The 20,400-nt window shown below is 45.3% G+C and overlaps 1 protein-coding gene across 1 annotated transcript; it reads right to left on the bottom strand.

The window, feature by feature from the left end:
• Positions 1–177: 177 nt before the first annotated feature.
• Positions 178–20,302, bottom strand: LOC126284270 (uncharacterized). Its single transcript, XM_049983085.1, has 2 exons — positions 19,468–20,302; positions 178–327 (listed from the first exon to the last, which is right to left on the bottom strand). The coding sequence occupies exons 1-2, from the start codon at positions 20,266–20,268 to the stop codon at positions 298–300; spliced, it is 831 nt and encodes a 276-aa protein (XP_049839042.1). The 5' UTR covers positions 20,269–20,302; the 3' UTR covers positions 178–297.
• Positions 20,303–20,400: the final 98 nt, after the last annotated feature.

The raw sequence follows: 20,400 nt of genomic DNA, 5'->3' as shown, positions 1-20,400 counted from the left end.
TCTTATCCAGATTCCCAATTACTACGCAGTAGTGTTACTAAAATCATACAATAGAGTAATATTTGTGTATCTGGAAAGTGCAGCCATTCCTATTAATGCACAACTATGGAATTTACTCGGCAGGAGGATTTCTAAAGGAGCGTGGATAAAATTGGAATAAGGTTACATTACGCAAACTTTAAACGTAAAATACTCATATTTATTACATTTGTATAAAATAATTTTCTGACTATTTTCGCTAGTGTTCCAGCTTTGCTGTCGTAAAGAATCTTCCGTTCCGCTGACGGAGATACGCTGTTAGTCTCGTGGCGTGTCCTCTGGTTGTGGCTGGAACAGAGAGAACAACAGGCAAAATTGGTTAAGGCACACTCCATCACAGGCTGGCCATGTAAATTAGAGGTTACTGAAATTTAAAACAATGTTTGAACTGATGACGCATTCGAGACGAATTTGTAACTACATTAATTTAAATATACATGTTAAATAGTATTCTGCAAAACATTGATTAATAATATTAATAGCAATTATTTCAACATCACAATTTATTAATAAATAAATAGCACAACCTATATTACAGCAATACATTTATTAGAAAATTGTGTCAACATCTAAATCTCTTTGTATAATAGTACAGCATATTACTTGATGTCGGTGCATCGTTGTTGTTGTTGTTGTTGTCTTCAGTCCTGAGACTGGTTTGATGCAGCTCTCCATGCTATTCTATCTTGTGCAAGCTTCTTCATCTCCCAGTGCCTACTGCAACCTACATCCTTCTGAATCTGCTTAGTGTATTCATCTCTTTGTCTCCCTCTACGATTTTTACCCTCCACGCTGCCCTCCAATACTAAATTGGTGATCCCTTGATGCCTCAGAACATGTCCTACCAACCGGTCCCTTCTTCTGGTCAAGTTGTGCCACAAACTTCTCTTCTCCCCAATCCTATTCAATACTTCCTCATTAGTTATGTGATCTACCCATCTAATCTTCAGCATTCTTCTGTAGCACCACATTTCGAAAGCTTCTATTCTCTTCTTGTCCAAACTATTTATCGTCCATGTTTCACTTCCATACATGGCTACACTCCATACAAATACTTTCAGAAATAACTTCCCGAAACTTAAATCTATACTCAATGTTAACAAATTTCTCTTCTTCAGAAACGCTTTCCTTGCCATTGCCAGTCTACATTTTATATCCTCTCTACTTCGACCATCATCAGTTATTTTGCTTCCCAAATAGCAATACTCCTTTACTACTTTAAGTGCCTCATTTCCTAATCTAATTCCCTCAGCATCACCCGACTTAATTCAATACTCAATGTTAACAAATTTCTCTTCTTCAGAAACGCTTTCCTTGCCATTGCCAGTCTACATTTTATATCCTCTCTACTTCGACCATCATCAGTTATTTTGCTTCCCAAATAGCAATACTCCTTTACTACTTTAAGTGTCTCATTTCCTAATCTAATTCCCTCAGCATCACCCGACTTAATTCGACTACATTCCATTATCCTCGTTCTGCTTTTGTTGATGTTCATCTTATATCCTCCTTTCAAGACACTGTCCATTCCATTCAACTGCTCTTCCAAGTCCTTTGCTGTCTCTGACAGAATTACAATGTCATCGGCGAACCTCAAAGTTTTTATTTCTTCTCCATGGCGGAAATGATAATAAGAGGAAGTGTTCTCCACTTAATATTATGGCAGAGAATCTACTGCAAGATTTTGTTAGCATATTCCCAACTTTGTGACTTAAAATATTAACCAGTATTTACACTGAAGAACCAAAGAAACTGGTGCACCTGCCTAATATCGTGTAGGACAACCGTGAGCACGCTTAAGTGCCGCAGCACTCGACTAATGTCCGTGGAGGGAAATGACACCATGAATCCTGCAGGGCTGTCCATAAATCTGTAAGAGCTAGAAATCTCTTCTGAATAGCATGTTGCAAGACATCCCAGATATGCTCAATAATGTTCGTGTCTGGGGAGTTTGATGGGCAGCCAAAGTGTTTAAACTCAGAAGAGTGTACCTGGAGACACTCTGTAGCGATTCTGGAGCGTCGCATTGTCCTGGTGGAATTGCCCAAGTCTGTCGTAATGCATAATGGACATGACTGGGTGCAGGTGATCAGACAGGATGCTTACGTATCTCTTACCTGTAGGAGTCGTACCTAGAAGTATCAAGGGTCGCATATCACTCCACCTGCGACGCTCCACACCATTGCAGGGCCTCCACCAGCTTGAACAATCCCCTGCTGATATGCAGGGACCATGGATTCATGAGGTTGCCTCCATAGCCGTAGACGTCCATCCACTCGATACAATTTTAAACGCCAGTCGTCCAACCAGGCAAAATATTGGTTTTAATGGGTCAGGCGAGGCGCAAACCTTTGTGTCGTGCAGTCGTCAAGGGTACATGAGTGGGCCTTCGGCTCCTAAAGCCCATATCGATGGTATCGTTGAATTGTTCGCATGTAGACACTTGTTAATGGCACACCATTGCAATCTCTAGTAATTTGCTGAAGAGTTGCACTTCTCTCACGTTGAACGATTCTCCTTAGTCGCCGTTGGTCCCGTTCTTGCAGGATATTTTTCCGCCCACAGCGATATCTGTCTCACATCGCTCGTCCACCGAGTGTAACACTACGTTCAAACTCACTCCAATATCGATAAACCGCCATCGTAGCAGCAATAACAGATCTAACACCTGCGCCAGATACTTGTTGTTTTGTATAGGTTTTGTCGACCGCAGCGCCGTATTCTGCCTGTTTACATACCTCGGTATTTGAATATGCATGTGTGTACGACTATCTTTAGAGCTTCAGTGTACAGAATTCCTTGTTACATTATGAAATGAAATTCTGTATGTATTTAAAGAATTGATGGCGGTGTAATGTAATACTATACTATTAAGAGCAATGTATAAATACATAAAGACGGACACTAATGTTGCTCCTGTCTCCCTTCCATTCCCACCCCACCGCTATTAGATGAGAAATTCTTCGAAATGCTATATTGACGCAGAAAGAGTGAAACAGAAAGGAGTGGCTGTGAAAGAGAGAGGGAGAGAGACAGAGACAGAGTAAGAGTACTAAATTTAGTTACTAGGGCACCCCATCCAGAATAGTGCAAGAAACTGCCCTCGATTCCGTGAGAGACATCTTGACAATCTAATAGAGTCCGAACGTCTGCCATGAGATGGATCATTAGTTTCGCTTTACAGGCTCCAACCAAACTTTATACAGTAAATTGAAATAATTTATTCGTACATAAGAACCCATAAGGTCACTGCTCCTCTGAAGCTTTAACAACAAATATACACTCCTGGAAATGGAAAAAAGAACACATTGACACCGGTGTGTCAGACCCACCATACTTGCTCCGGACACTGCGAGAGGGCTGTACAAGCAATGATCACACGCACGGCACAGCGGACACACCAGGAACCGCGGTGTTGGCCGTCGAATGGCGCTAGCTGCGCAGCATTTGTGCACCGCCGCCGTCAGTGTCAGCCAGTTTGCCGTGGCATATGGAGCTCAATCGCAGTCTTTAACACTGGTAGCATGCCGCGACAGCGTGGACGTGAACCGTATGTGCAGTTGACGGACTTTGAGCGAGGGCGTATAGTGGGCATGCGGGAGGCCTGGTGGACGTACCGCCGAATTGCTCAACACGTGGGGCGTGAGGTCTCCACAGTACATCGATGTTGTCACCAGTGGTCGGCGGAAGGTGCACGTGCCCGTCGACCTGGGACCGGACCGCAGCGACGCACGGATGCACGCCAAGACCGTAGGATCCTACGCAGCGCCGTAGGGGACCGCACCGCCACTTCCCAGCAAATTAGGGACACTGTTACTCCTGGGGTATCGGCGAGGACCATTCGCAACCGTCTCCATGAAGCTGGGCTACGGTCCCGCACACCGTTAGGCCGTCTTCCGCTCACGCCCCAACATCTTGCAGCCCGCTTCCAGTGGTGTCGTGACAGGCGTGAATGGAGGGACGAATGGAGACGTGTCGTCTTCAGCGAAGAGAGTCGCTTCTGTCTCGTTGCCAATGATGGTCGTATGCGTGTTTGGCGCCGTGCAGGTGAGCGCCACAATCAGGACTGCATACGACCGAGGCACACAGGGCTAACACCCGGCATCATGGTGTGGGGAGCGATCTCCTACACTGGCCGTACACCTCTGGTGATCGTCGAGGGGACACTGAATAGTACACGGTACATCCAAACCGTCATCGAACCCATCGTTCTACCATTCCTAGACCGGCAAGGGAACTTGCTGTTCCAACAGGACAATACACGTCCGCATGTATCCCGTGCCACCCAACGTGCTCTAGAAGGTGTAAGTCAACTACCCTGGCCAGCAAGATCTCCGGATCTGTCCCCCATTGAGCATGTTTGGGACTGGATGAAGCGTCGTCTCACGCGGTCTGCACGTCCAGCACGAACGCTGGTCCAGCTGAGGCGCCAGGTGGAAATGGCATGGCAAGCCGTTCCACAGGACTACATCCAGCATCTCTACGATCGTCTCCATGGGAGAACAGCAGCCTGCATTGGTGCGAAAGGTGGATATACACTGTACTAGTGCCGACATTGTGCATGCTCTGTTGCCTGTGTCTATGTGCCTGTGGTTCTGTCAGTGTGATCATGTGATGTATCTGACGCCAGGAATGTGTCAATAAAGTTTCCCCTTCCTGGGACAATGAATTCACGGTGTTCTTATTTCAATTTCCAGGAGTGTATGAGGCAATGTCAGTACTCGCAGAGGAGCTTTTACACACCCTGTGATTACACGCTCTAAAAATCATGAAACTAAAAGCTGCCAGATATTCTTTAAGTGCATATTTGCTTGAGGTATGGATAACAGTTTTCTTGCATTAGACATTTATGTACTGAAACGTAAGTTGATTATTGCATTAACACTTGTGAAAATTGTAATACGCAAAGAAAAAGGCTTGAATCAATCGAAGCTTAAATGGACGTGCAGTAACGTGCACTTAAAACCACACTTCAGACTTGCGTCGCATGTGTAGACATAGTTGCGACATCTCTTGTTTGAGGGGGAAATTCAGTCTTGCGTCAGTGTCAATTAGTGTCAAACTAACAAACAGAATGAAAATATGAAACTTCCTGACAGATTAAAACTGTGTTTCGGACCGAGACTCGAACTCGCGACTTTTGCCTTTCGCTGGCAAGTGCTCTACCAACTGAGCTACCCAAGCACCACTCACGCCGCGTCCTCACAGCTGTACTTCTGCCAGTACCTTGTCTCCTACCTTCCAAACTACCTTCCTTGGTAGAGCACTTGCCCGCGAAAGACAAAGGTACCGAGTTTTTAGTCTCGGTCTGGCACACAGTTTTAATCTGCCAGGAGGTTTCATATCAACGCACACTCCAATGCAGAGTGAAAATCTCATTCTAGAAAGAAAGTATGCAGACCAGTGGCAGTTTCCTCCGTGGACGTCAAATGACAGAATAACAGCATGTGATCTGTGACGACGCATGTAAGATAGGTCTGTCATTCCGACACATTTCGCCGTGAACGGGGATGACTGCTACTCACCGACACGTACTAGTGGTCGTGCATAGGAGAGTGTTGCACACGAATCATGCTGTGTAACCACACCACAGGACATCGCCTTCAAATCCCTATTGCATCGTACACTGTATTGCAAAATTGTGACTCACATTTACATCTACATCCGTACTCCGTAAGATAACTTCCCGCGTGTGCCAGAGTGTACCTGTGGTATCACTATCTTTTCCTCTTTTTCTTTTACAAATGGTGTATGAGTAAAATGAATGTTGGTAAACGCTGTTATGTGCTCTTATTATTTCTTTGAGTTTGTTCATCGTAATCATTTTGTGGGACACATACACACGCTATTACACACGCTATTACACACGCACGTACGCACGCACGTACGCACGCGATTCAGAAAATCAAGAGCACTGTCGATTTCTACCTTCAATGTGTCACAGTTTGGGTTTCCGAGAACGTGACGTAGTATGGAAGGTAACGATATGCACATACACATATGCCAGTATTATGACGTACACAAGATATAAATGGCCAGTGCCTAGTTGGATCTGTCATTTGTTCTCAAGCGGTTCATGTGAAAAGATTTGTGACGTGATTTGGGCCGTTGGACGGGAATTAAAAGACTTTGAACGCGGAATGGTAGGTGGAGCTAGAAACATGGGATATTCCATTTCTGATAGCGTTAGGAAATTCAGTATTCCGAGATTCACAGTGCGAGGACTATGAGGAGAATACCAAATTTAAGTCATTATCTATCATCACGGCCAACCGAGAGCAGCGCCGTTTGCGCAGAGTTGTCAGTGCTACTAACAGACAATAACCGCAGAAATCTATTTGGGGCGTACGACGAACGTATCCGTTAGGACAGAGAGGCTAAATCTACCGTTAATGGGATGTACCAGCAGATGAACAACTCGAATGCCTTAGCCAACAGCACGACAACGCCTGCAGGGCCTCGCCTGGGCTCACGTACAAGTCGACTGGATCCTAGGCAACTAGACAACCGTGGCCAGGTCAGATGAGTCCCGATTTCAGTTGGTAAGAAATGGTAGGGTTCGAGTGTGGCCCACATCTGACGAAGCTATGGACGCAGATTGTTAACCAGGCACTGTGCAAGCTGGTTCAAAATGGTTCAAATGGCTCTGAGCACTATGGGATTCAACTGCGGTGGTCATCAGTCCCCTAGAACGTAGAACTACTTAAACCTAACTAACCTAAGGACATCACACATACACCCATGCCCGAGGCAGGATTCGAACCTGCGACCGTAGCAGCAGCGCGGCACCGGACTGGAGCGCCTAGAACCGCACGGCCACCGCGGCCGGATGCGAGCTGGTGGTGGCTCCATAATGCGTGGGCTGTGTTTACATGGAATGTACTGGGTCTGGTCCAACTGAACCGATCATTGACTGGAAATTGTTATGTTCGGCAACATGGAAACCACTTTCAGCTATTCGTGGACTTCATGTTCCCAAACTGATGGAATTTTAATGGATGCTAAAGCACTGTCTCATCGGGCCATTATTGTTCGCTATTTGTTTAATGAACATTCTGGACAATTATCGAGAATGATTTGGCCATTGGGATCGCCCCACATGAATTACAACTAATTCTTATGGGATATAATTGACAGGTCAGTTCGTGCTCAAATTCCTGCACCGGCAATACTTTCGCAATTATGGCCGGCTGTAGAGACAGCATGGTTCAGTATGTTTGCAAGGAACTTCCAACGACTTGTTGAGTACATGGCACATGGAGTTGCTTCACTACGCCGGGCAGAAGGATGGTACGGTATTAGCAGGTATTACAATACTGGCCATTAAAATTGCTACACCACGAAGATGACGCGATACAGACGCGAAATTTAACCGACAGGAAGAAGATGCTGTGATATGCAAATGATTAGCTTTTCATTCACAAAAGTTTGGCACCGGTGGCAACACTTACAACGTGGTGACATGAGAAAAGTTTCCAACCGATTTCTCATACAGAAACAGCAGTTGACCTGCGTTGCCTGGTGAAACGATGTTGTGATGCCTCGTGTAAGGAGGAGAAATGCGTACCATCCCGTTTCCGATTTTGATAAAGATCGGATTGTAGCCTATCGCGATTGCGGTTTATCGTATCGCGACATTGCTGCTCGCGTTGGTCGAGATCCAATGACTGTTGGGTGAATATGGACTCGGTGGGTTCAGGAGGATAATACGGAACGCCGTGCTGGATCCCAAAGGCCTCGGATCACCAGCTGTCGACATTACAGGCATTTTATCCTCATGGCTGTAACGGATCGTGCAGCCACGTCTCGATCCCTGAGTCAACAGATGGGGACGTTTGCAAGACAACAACCATCTGCACAAACAGTTCGACGACGTTTGCAGTTTCATGTACTATTAGCTCGGAGACCATGGCTATGGTTACCCTTGACGCTGCATCACAGACAGGAGCGCCTGCGATGGTGTACTCAACGACGAACCTGAATGCACGAAGAGCAAAACGTCATTTTTTCGGATGATGGTCGCATCCATGTTTGGCGACATTGCGGTGAATGCATATTAGAAGCGTGTATTCGTCATCGCTATACTGGCGTATCATCCGGCATGACGGTATGCGGTGCCATTGGTTACACGTCTCGGTCACCTCTTGTACGCACTGACGGCACTTTCAACAGTTGTGTTACGACCCATGGCTCTACCCTTCATTCGATACCTGTGAAACCCTATATTTCAGCAGGATAATGAACGACCGCACGTTGCGGGTCCTGTACGGGCCATTCTGGATATAGAAAACGTTCTACTAGTGCCCTGGCCAGCGCATTCGCCAGATCTCTCACCAACTAAAAACGGCTGGTCACTACTCTTGATGAACTGTGGTATCGTGTTGAAGCTGCATGGGGAGCTGTACCTGTACACGTCATCCAAGCTCTGTTTTACTCAATGGCCAGGCGTATTAAGGCCGTTATTACGGCCAGACGTGTTTGTTCTGGGTACTAATTACTCAGGATCTATGCACCCAAATTGCGTGAAATGTAATCACATGTCAGTTCTAGTATAATATATTTGTCCAATGAATACCCATTTATCATCTGTATTTCTTCTTCGAGAAAGGCCGGTACAGAACCTGCAACATGTGGTCATGCATTATCGTGCTGGAATGTACGGTTTCGTAAGAATCGAATGAAGGGTAAAGCCACGGGTCGTAACACATCTGAAGTGTAACGTCCACTGTTCAAAGTGCCGTCAATGCGAACAAGAGGTGACCGAGACGCGTAACCAATAGCACCCCATACCATCACGACAGGTGATACGCCAGTATGGCGATGACGAATACACGCTTCCATTGTGCGTTCTCCGCGATGTTGCCAAACACGGATTCGACCGTCATGATGCTGTAAACAGAACCTGGATTCATCGGAAAAAATGACGTTTTGCCATTCGCGAACCCAGGTTCGTCGATGAGTACACCATCGCAGGCGCTCCTGTCTGTGATGCAGTGTCAAGGGTAACCGCAGCCTTGGTCTCCGAGCTAATAGTACATGCTGCTGCAAACGTCGTAGAACTGTTCGTGCAGATGGTTGTCTTGCAAACGTCCCCATCTGTTGACTCAGGGAACGAGACGTGGTTGCACGATCCGTTACAGCCGTGCGGATAAGATGCCTGTCATCTCGACTGCTAGAGATAGGAGGCCGTTGGGATCCAGCACGGCGTCCCGTATTACCCTCTTGATCCCACCGAGTCTATATTCTGCCAACAGTCATTGGATCTCGACCAACGCGAGCAGCAATGTCACGATACGATTAACCGCAATCGCGATAGGCTACAATCCGATCTTTATCAAAATCGGAAACGTGATGGTACGCATTTCTTACACGAGGCATCACAACAACGTTTCACCAGGCAACGCCGGTCAACTGCTGTTTGTGTATGAGAAATCGGTTGGAAACTTTCCTCATGTCAGCACGTTGTAGGTGTCGCCATCGGCGCCAAACTTTTGTGAATGAAAAGCTAATCATTTGTATATCACAGCATCGTCTTCTTGTCGGTTAAATTTCGCGTATGTAGCACGTCACCTTCTTGGTGTAGCAATTTTAAATTGCCAGGAGTATGTGTTTCTTAAATCTACAAAAGAAGGACGTCAGCGATATAGCACTGTAATTATCTGCGTTTGCCAAAGACCCTCGCTGCGAACGTTATTGATCTCCATCTCTTTCCATTCGCTTAAACTATTCGTCATTCCACAGACCTACGATAGACTACTGTTTGAAGCAGACCAAATTAATTCACATCGTGAGTGTAGGATCGCAAAGTTATCTCATCTGGTCCACATGCTATCCGACGTTCAGAGATTTTGGTTAATTTCCTATTGCCCCCACTTTTTTCTGTGTATGCATTTTCTGCATACTTGTAACGAGCGGGCAGAGAAACCATGTTACAGTCTTCCTCATTGAAACCGTTTCGAAAGACCAAATTCACAGCCGGCCGGTGTGGTAGAGCGGTTCTAGACGCTTCAGTCTAGTTAAGTTTAAGTAGTTCTAAGTGCTAGGGGACTGATGACCTCAGATGTTGAGTCCCATAGTGCTCAGAGCCAATTTGAACCGAATTCAATATTTCCGTTTTTTCTATGTCTCCCTCTGTCTCAGTGCCTGTATGGTCACTGTCTGACTGAAAATATGATTTTTATCCACTTACTGATTTTACGGAAGACCAAAACATCTAACGATTTTTGGTCACATCGCTTCTCAAACGCTCTGCCGCTACATGTCCTGATGTAGGTGGTCTAAAATGCATCATACTACCACGTTTGTCTCACTTTTGAAGCTTGCCGTCATTCAGTTTATTCCAAATTCAAGATCTGCAACAACATCATCAAATATTAGAAAGCTCTTTACTGCAATAAATACACCGGCATCCGTTGGCGAGTAGCCTATCATTGTGATGTAGGTTCAAAAATGAAACGACTTGACTTACTGGCTGTCGCTTACATATTTGAACAGTTTAATCTCTATACTGTGTACGTACGCTACCGGCGACGATGTACACCAAATTGTTCAATGTTGTTCACAAATGGCAGTGCCCCTACAACTAAGAATGGCCGCCTGTGCCTGTGGACCATTCCTACATATCGGTAACTGAGCCCAGTCTACATCAAATATTGTGATCGTGGATAAGTGGCGATGGTAAACTACGCTGCGGTACAAAAGCAACAGCTGTGGCCAAAAGGACCAAAAACGGTTGAAATGAAAAAAAAAAAGATTCAGCATTGAGGTCAAAGGTCGGTGTGGAAAGTTACGACTCTTAGTTCCTGACAACATCGTTATCCTGCTGGAATGCAATGAAAAGCCCGATTGGCTGCATGTGGATAGAGAACAAATGAAATAAGTGTAAAAGTGCTGAGCAGCAGCAGAAATGAGATTAACGACAAATCAAACGTCAACACTGAGGACCACGCAGCAGCCGAATTAAGGTATTCTGTCACATGGGAAGCCAAATAACGCGTGACGACGATACAGGAAGGATACAAGAAGCAGATTAACACAGGAAAATAGAATCGTAAAAAGACATCACCACACCAAAAAAGGTCTATAAGTAAGAAACATAATCGTTGTTTAAGAAAGAAATATTTGCACGTCTGGAGCATCCTACGAAAATCAGTCATGGGCTGTGGAAAAGTCTAAAAAGAAAAGAGTCGAAGCATTTTCTGTGTGGTACCATAGAAGGATGATGAGTATTAAGAAGAGTGATGAGAGAGGAAATGAGAAGGATATCGGAAAATTGGCGAGAAGACGAATTTGTCGGAAACACAATTAGAAGGAACACGAGGGAATAGCATCCGACTTAAAGGAGACGTAGAGAGCAAAACTAGTAGACTGGAATAGAAAGGTGAGACAATTGAAGATTCTGGGTCCAATATATAATCTTACATAAGAGATAAACATGGGGAAGGGAACATGGCTGCCCGCACAAAGTCGCTTAGAGACTGATGACTTCGCTTCTCTTCCGCTTCTGCAGATGAGCTTCAAGCAGACCAAATTTTCTCATGACGAGAAACATACGTGTAACTAAAACAGAGTATTCGTTAGTTACAGAAGTAACGTTTGATACTTTTAATCTACTGCAGCCTAATCCTTCTGAATCTGCTTACTGTACTCTGTCTAGCTCTACAATTTATGCCTCCCACATTCCAGTTTAATACTAAACTCGTGACCACTTGTCTCAAAATGTGCTCTATTGACCGATGTCTTCTTATAGTCAAGTTATGCGACAAATTTATTTTCTCCCCAATACTGTTCACTATCTAATCATTAGTTACGTGACCTACCCAACTAATCAACATCATTATTCTGTAGCACCATATTTGGAAAGACTCTACTCTCTTCTTGTCCAAACCGTTTATCGACCATGTTTCACTTCCATGACATGGTGGTTAGGCACATACTGAAACGGACACGAATTATACGTTAATGGTGCACTCATTGTGTATGCCGGAAGGTCTCATTCAGAATGTCGAACAGGCTATTCTGCCAGTCATTAAGGCAACAGCGCGCAACAAAATGGAGATTGTGGCACACATTGGAACAAACTATGCCTGTCGTCTGGACTCCGACGTAATACATGAATGATTCCAGAGACAAGCAGCACTCCTAAAAGCAGCACTTGAGATCTTTGGGCAAAAATTTAAGTGTATGTCGAAAGCATAGGCTAGCGGGAAAAGGAGGTGATGTATATGTCACAATAGACCAAAAACTCAAATCCACTGAAATAGAAATGGAAGCTCCATGCAAGATTGTTTCTGCAAGACCCAGTATCAAGGATGGACATACAATCTTCCTATCGATGACCAGAATCACCTCATGAAGTGACCGAAAGCTTTGCAGTAAACCTCAGTTCATCTGTACGTTGAGCAACAGCTAAAATCGATAAAATTGAACAAAGGCCACGGGTCCGCTGGAATGCCTGTCAATTTATATACTCAATTTACGACTGTGTTAGTCCCTCTGTTAACTACAATCCATCGTAGATCCCCCAAACAAAACAAAGGTCCCACCCGTCACGAGAAGCGTAGCAGACGTGTTCCACAAGACTTCAGTCCAGTTTCCTTGATATCCATTTCTTATAGAATTTTAGAACATATTCTGAACTCAAACATAATGGAGTGTCTCCTCCATGCCAACCATCATGGATTTCGAAAACATACATCATGCGGAATCCAACTCGTACTTCTCTCACATGTCATACTGACAGTTGTAGCTGTAGGTTCAGCGGAAGGCCGCTAAAATCGTGAACGAGAAGTAGGTTTTACCAGTAAAAGTTTTTACATTATGACGCGGCACCATACTTATAACACTTTTATCGCATACTGAAAGCAGTATATCAGTCAGGCAGCTGCAATAATTCTCAATTTTCGAGAAGTGTTTGACTGAGTTCTTGGTAAGATTTGAAAGTGGTGCAGAGACAGCAACTTACATCAAATTCTCAGAAATTTAAAATTGTGCACTTCACAAAACCCTATGAAAATAACATCAGTGAGTGGCAGTTGGTAAAATCATAGGAAAGTCTGGGTGTAGCACTTAGTAGAGACATGAACTGGAGCGTGATACTATGTATTGAGTGTAAGTGACAGATGGCAGCCGAGGCCATTATTTTGTCATGGATGGTGGAAACGCCACTTTGTGGGCGGTGGGATGGGCTCGTTCCTTGGATCAGAATGTGAGGTGTGAGTGAACCATTGGTGGTTCCACTAACAGTAATTTATTGACACACAAGACCCTTTAAACAAATAGAATAATACATGGTGTACATAAAGTCCGAGAACACTTTCGATTATTTATTGCACAAGAACTAAACATTGTACAGATGTCATACATATTGCATTTTGAAGAGAAGCTATGAAAGTTTTTTTGACAAACATTCCATATTTGAACCATGAGTGAGCTGGTAGACGTCAATACCGTAATCGAATTTTTACCACATCCCTCCCAGCCTGGCATCGTTGACAGTGGCAGCCGCTTCCGTATTCTCTCCCGGTGCTCTGGTACATCACTTGGTAGAGGCGGTACATACACCAGAGCGTTAATGTGTCCTCACAGAAAAAAAGGCACACTAAGGACTGGTGATTGGGGAGGAATTTCATGAAACACCTGTCCCCTTCCATAGAACGGCCGATCCATCAATGCGGCAGCTCCGTGTTCAGATACCCAGGAACTTCACTATGAAAATAGGGTGGAGCCCCATCCTGCTGAAAGGTGACCGGAGAGTCCAATTGCATTTGAGGCATCAGCAACATGTCCAAGTAGGAACATCCAGTGACAGTGCTCTCGGCGAAGAAGAATGGCCCGTACAGTTTTCCACGTGACAGGGCGCAAAAAACTTTTACCTTTGAGGAATCACACTCAAATTCAATGCAGTCGTGTGGATGATTTGTACCCCAGATTCGAAAATAACATCTGTTCACTTTCCCATTAGTGTGAAAAGTGGCTTCGTCTTTCAAAATTAAGCGAACAACAATGCCATCGCCATCCTCATTCAGTTGTTGCAACTCAAAACGCTTCTCTTTGTCGTCATCATTGAGCTTCTGCACTAGTCTAATCTGAATGGTTTCATAGATAGCTTCTGTCGCAGGACATTCCACACTGTCACTGGAGCCATTTCGAGTTCACGGGATGCACAACGCACTGATAATTTTGGAATCCTTACGAATGTCTCTCGTACGTGCTCCACATTCACTTCACTCACACTGAGACGTCCGCTTCTCTTTGCCGGGCACAAGCAACCCATCGTAACAAATTTGTTGTGCCACTGGTAAATGGCCTTCCTTCTTGGTGGCTTCTAACTGTACTTGGCTCTACACATCCGTTGAACAGCTGTAGCACACTTGTTATTGTCGAACACAACAGACAACTGAGCTCGCCACTTTTGCGACTAGGGCTGACTATAGACAAGTTACCAAACTACGCCGTGGTGGTATACATGGAAAAAAACCTTTCAGGGTTTCTCTTCAAAATGACACGATATCTCTAGAATTTTTGGTTCTTGTGCAGTAAATAACTGAAAGTGTTCCCGGAATTTATGTACACCCTGTACATTGTTTTATATCCCACCTGGTAGGCAGCGCATGGTCTGCGCCTGTAAACTCAAGGGTAGGCCGAATGTAGGAAGCGAATAGGAGCAGGAAACGGTGAAGTACTGCGGTACTGTGTACAAGTTAAAACTCTTTTACTGGTGTATGAACATGTACAAATAATTTTACTTAACTTTGGCTGAGAAGAGCACGTAGGTGCAAAGCCGCACAGCCATCAACGCTAACAGCTGCTATTAGTTTGACAAATTATCATTGAAGCAACTGAAGTAACAAAGTTTGTAATGGCTAGCCCCCTATGAAGTAGAAACTAAGTTGCTTGGTCGTCGGCTCGGAATCGAATGGACTAAATCCGGAGTGGCGCTCGTAGAGCTGCACAGCGCCGGCTAGAGGGGGCTGTCGTCGGTATCGGTGTCGAAGTACCAACCTAAGCACTTGCACCTACGCCGGGACATCGTAGCTATCGATACCACATATTGTGTTTTAACTCTCTCATTTCCTCGTGGCGGCTGGGCGGCGGAGTCGTAGTGTGAAGATTCCGGTATCAGCTGATGCAGCGATGGCTCGTGTTGCAGCGAGGGGCCTACAGCGTTTTCTTCCGTTCAGTACACTGCCCTTGACCGCCCCCCCCCCCCAAAAATTCTATAAGTCCCTCCAGTCCTTCGAGCTCCATGCACTCCACCTCGCCTTCCGTATAAGCCTCCCGTCCTCCACGTGGATCCTCTACGACCTGATTCCTTTCCCCCATCTGCTGCTTTTCCTTGAACGTATCCACATACTCTACACCTCCCACCACCTTAACTCCCCTCATCCCTCGGTTGCTCCGCTCCTCACCAACCCTCGCCCTCTGCCAAGCCTTCACTGTTGTGTCCCCCCTACCCTCCATGTGTACACATTTCATCTCCTTTCCCATGGTGGCTTCCATCAACTCCCCCTCCCAGATGATGCCCTCTCTCCCTCCATTTATTCCTCGTATCAACTCTGATCCTCACCCCCCTCCATTCCTTTGTCGTTTTCCCAGGCTCCCTCTTCGCCTCCCCCCCCCCCCCCACTCCATACTGTTTTTCTCCGCCTACCCTCTCTCTGCCTCCCTTAAGTCCTTTTCCGTTTTCCTTCCTCTGCCTTCCCCATTCCCTCTCGCATCTACCTTGCTCCCTCCTTCTGAGTCCTCTCCCTTCGCCGTCCCCCCCCCCCCCCCCTCTGCCTTTCGTTTTTTCCTCTCCTCCCCCCTTTTTCTTCCCCATCCTCTGTCCATGTCCCCTCCTCCCATCTGCCCTTGCCTGTGGTGTGTCATCTTCATGCTGACCTTATAGTGCAGTGTTCCTAGTGATTGTTAAGTGTTGTGCATCTTTTCTGAAGTGTTGCGAACAGACATCATGCTTTTGCAGGGTGTGATTTTTTTATCTCTCTTGCGAATAGTTTCCAGACTCGCCGTGTTTTTTTAATTGTCTGTCTACTTTTTCCTTGTCTGCTTCCTGTGTATTTTATTATCATCATCCACCATTAGTTTTATGTTTTAACCGTCCACAGTTTTCCGACATTTTACATTTTACATCACCGTTTTGTCGCCTGTTTTTATTGTTTCTTATCTTCTTATGTTTTAAAAATTCTGTAGGCTGAAGAGCGGCGTACTAAGTTGCTGCCAGCCCGCCCCCTTGGGGGGGAATCGAAATCCAATAAACGAAAAAAAAACTGCCCATGACACTCTCCGGTGACGGCGTGGTCTTCTCCTTGTGAATTCACTCGTTGCGTTATTAACAAGCGACTACGGCCCGGCGTGGAGTGCTCCGTCTCGGAATCGAACCTCCAACCCTCAGGTTCGGCACCTTCTGGCGGAGTTCATCAACCACTAAGTTCACAGGTGACCTATTTGGTGAGGTCGCAGTCACTTAGTCCTCATCAGCTACCTGGGTAAGTACAACTCGACCTTCCTTCTGGTAACATCTGGGATGGCACCTTCTGCATTGACCTCTTGACATGGTACTGACATCTTCTTCTGTCGATCAGCGTAGCGGCTAAGTCGTCGTAGCGAAGTATGATGTCAGCTGATTAACCATCGATCTGTCCATCCAGGTGATGTTTCTTCATATCTACTTTCTCCCCTCGAAGGACCTCTTCAAAGTACCACCTCAAATGCCACCCCTCACAGCCATTTGTCGGAGGTGTTTTGCCAATGTCGCTATCTGCCTCTTCGACCCTGATCTGTGCTTCTCACGTTGGGCTGAAACGTGACCAATGTCAGCAGACGTGTCGGCTTTTCATTGTTTGGCCTATATGCTGGTGTGGTCGGACATTGCCCTGTCGTCCCTGTCCGCGTCGCCAGGTACTTCACTTCCGAGACTTCAGTATGCTGACAGTTCCTGGAACATTGACCCTGATGTATGAACAGCTATGGTCGTTGTTCCCTTGGAAACAATGCTCATATGTTCGGTAGTTGATCTATCGAAGTGCTGAATGCTACTGCCAAAACTCCACTGCGCATCGGCCTCCTGATTTTGGGTAGAAACGTGACCAATGTCACACACGTGCCGGTTTCCCTTGTTCTACTGCCGCTTCCAAATATTATGGCTTAACGTGGCTAAGTCTCTAAAATGTCCACTCAAACTGTAACAAGTCTTTACACAATGTTCTGCTTTGAACAACGATAAATAACACATAATTATTATACACAACTGTTATACACTCTATACAATGCCTCAGTCATGGGTAAAACAGGTAGTAGGCTACAAAATGGTTCAAATGGCTCTAGGCACTATGGGACTTAACATCTGTGGTCATCAGTCCCCTACAACTTAGAACTACTTAAACCTAACTAACCTAAGGACATCACACACATCCATGCCCGAGGCAGGATTCGAACATGAGACAGTAGCAGCAGTGTGGTTCCAGACAGAGGCTCCTAAATCGCTCGGTCACAGCGGCTAGTAGACTTCAGGAAATGCTATCAGTCCACAAATGAGATTGCTTACAAGTCACTCTTATCGCTCATACGGCTCATTCTGCAACATTCCTCAAGTATGTGGGAGCCGTGCAAGATAGGACTAGCAGAAGATATTAAACGTTTACAGAAAAGAGCAGCGCTAATAGTCACAGGTTTCTTGACCCGTGGGAGTGTCACAGAGACGGTGAAGGAACTCAACTGGAATACACTTGAGTTAGAAAGCCTAGATAAAAAGCTTCGTTCACCAGCTTTAAATGATGGCTTTAGGAATATACCAAAAGCCCCTATGAATTGCTTCCGTTGGAATAGTAAGGACAAGATTACATTAATTACAGTATGCACAGAAGAATTTAAACTCTAATTCTTCAGGCACTACAAACGAGAATGGGACAGTGGGACGTACCCACTGCCATGAACTTCCGAGTGGTCTGCAGTATGTACATGTAGAGAAAGAGGGATTTATTAACATCAGATACCAATTTACGTGTTAGAAAGCCTTTCCTGAAGGAATGTGTGTGTGGTTTACCCTTGTGAGGATGTCAAACGTGGACAATAATCAGATCACACAAGAGGAAAGTAGAAACTTTGCAAATGTAATGGTGAAGATTAGATGCAAACGTATAATATATAGCGAGGAGGTACTGAATCTAGCTGGGATGAAAAGAAATTTATGGCACAATTCAAATGAAAGAAGGGATTTGTTGATGGGCATCAAGGTATAGTAAGTTTGGTAATGGCATGTGTTTCTGTAGTGGAGGGGATAAGAGCTGTAGAAGGATACATAGACATAAATACAGAAATACAGTAAGCAGGTTCAAATGAATGTAGATTGCAGCAGTTGAAGCGGCCTAGAATGGATAGACTAGCATGGAGAACTGCAGCGAACAAGTGTTCGAACTCAATATCACAATAACAACAGTAAAGAAATGTAAATAAATTAAATCTTAACTAAGTTTCCCACGCCTTCTGAGGACAATAATTAAAAGCTAGTATTATCCAGTTGTTTCCCTGGTCGTTTGTTATTTGGCTTTGATAACGTGCTGTCTGTCTCTGAAAATACACGCTCTTAGAGCAGTGATGTGGCTGGAATTGGCAGACAAGGAAGTAGGTGACTGCTCCACCTTTTTGTCTTTTGTTAACTGTGTGCTAATGTCTTGCAGTAATTCTAAAAGTCGTACACGGTTCCAAGAGAAGAATCAATATCTGGTTCACAATTGCTGGCTCCAGCTGTAGCAGCAAAATTAGTTGCTGATATATAGCTTACTGTGGAAATAGCCAGGCCACTAGCTCTAGGATCCTGAAAATGTACTTAATCGAATTTTGGGTCAAGAAAATACATAACTGTAGCAAAATGATTATGTTCAGTTTGTCCATATTGGTCGCAATCTGCGTTTTCTTTGCTTTTTAATTCCTATGTTACTGTTCTATTATACTTCTGTCAGTGCAGTCATCAGTTATGTGGCCAAAATTTTGGGTACGCATAAAACTGCAATACATCATTCGATAAGTTGCGTGCTATATGGTAGAGATTTGAGTAAAAGTATAATTTCAAAGGTATCGAACAGAAAGTGAAGGAATCAAAGTGAAACTACTCGATACCAAGAAGTACCGATACCATTTTCCCTGTCTGTATAACCAGCGTTTCATGCTGTGGGGCTGTTCCCTTGATGAGAGAAACTCTTCCCATAGGAGAAATGCATCAGCATCGTAATGATCAAGGCGACTGCTTGTGAAAAGCAGGATATCTGGATTCAGTTCATGGACTGGGAAAATATTTGGATGTAAATGGAGAAACAGTTTCATTAAAAAGGTTGGCTGCCCACTCTATGTATTTCGTATCACGCTGGTGCTAGATATGACAATTCAATGCTTTGACGCAACGAAAAGAAAACCAGAAAGACTCACACTTACCAGATGCCGAGGAACAGCGTCTGGGAAACTGCAGTCGTAAGTGGAGCCACTCTGCAACAGTAGCTGAAAGTGCGCCGTCTGTTTTGAGGTTGCTTGGTGGGAACACACGACACTTGGGGGACTTCCATATATGCGCCTGGGAAGCCCGCTAATCAGAGACTGATAGAGGCGTTCCTCTGTGCGTGTGTCCCCTAGAAGCAACTCTGAATACACCCGGAACGAGCATTTGAGTGGGTCATCAATATCGGGCAGCTTAAAATCAAAGCGCCCTGCTTTAGTACCAATTTGGCAAACGATGGTGGGGTATCCTGGAAATCTGAGGTACAACCTTCCATTGTCATGTAGAAAACGACATTTCACTGGACGATCCTCATGAGGGCGCTGTACTCTCAGTTGAAAATATTCGTCTGGTAACAGTGAACTGGTTGTGCAGTAAATTTTGGTGTGAGTAAAAACTCTTAACCATCCGTTTATGAAAGTGAAAAGGTAAGGAAGACTGTCTCCTATCAGTTTCAAATTGGTATCTACCGTTGCATTTCCTTCGAACCAGCACGTGTAGGGCGAGTACCCGCGCGGGAGATCGACACAAAAGGTCGAGTGGCCTCGGCCGTCACATTCGCCATTCTTCGACTCACAAATGAGGGGTGGAACATTCGCTATGAAAAAGACTAGGGCGTCCTCAGGCCTAGAAGGGAAATACTGGAATCCTGACTCCTCGAAGTAATCTCGAGCGTTGCGGCCGCTCGAGACGGCGGCCATCGCCAGCAGCAGAAGGCCGCAAGACCTCCCTGAGCTCTTCATGGCGCACTGAACTCTGCCACGGCCTGCTCCCCGGGCTGCGAGGACAGTGCTGTGCTATAAATGCGTCGCCCTACGTCACAGCTGCACGCAACTGTGTTAGCTATTGTTCCTGAGTTCGTCCGCTGCCCCAGT

This window comes from Schistocerca gregaria, chromosome 8 (assembly GCF_023897955.1).
Source record: "Schistocerca gregaria isolate iqSchGreg1 chromosome 8, iqSchGreg1.2, whole genome shotgun sequence".
NCBI lineage: Eukaryota > Metazoa > Arthropoda > Insecta > Orthoptera > Acrididae > Schistocerca > Schistocerca gregaria.
This window is presented reverse-complemented; position numbering and strand designations above follow the sequence as displayed.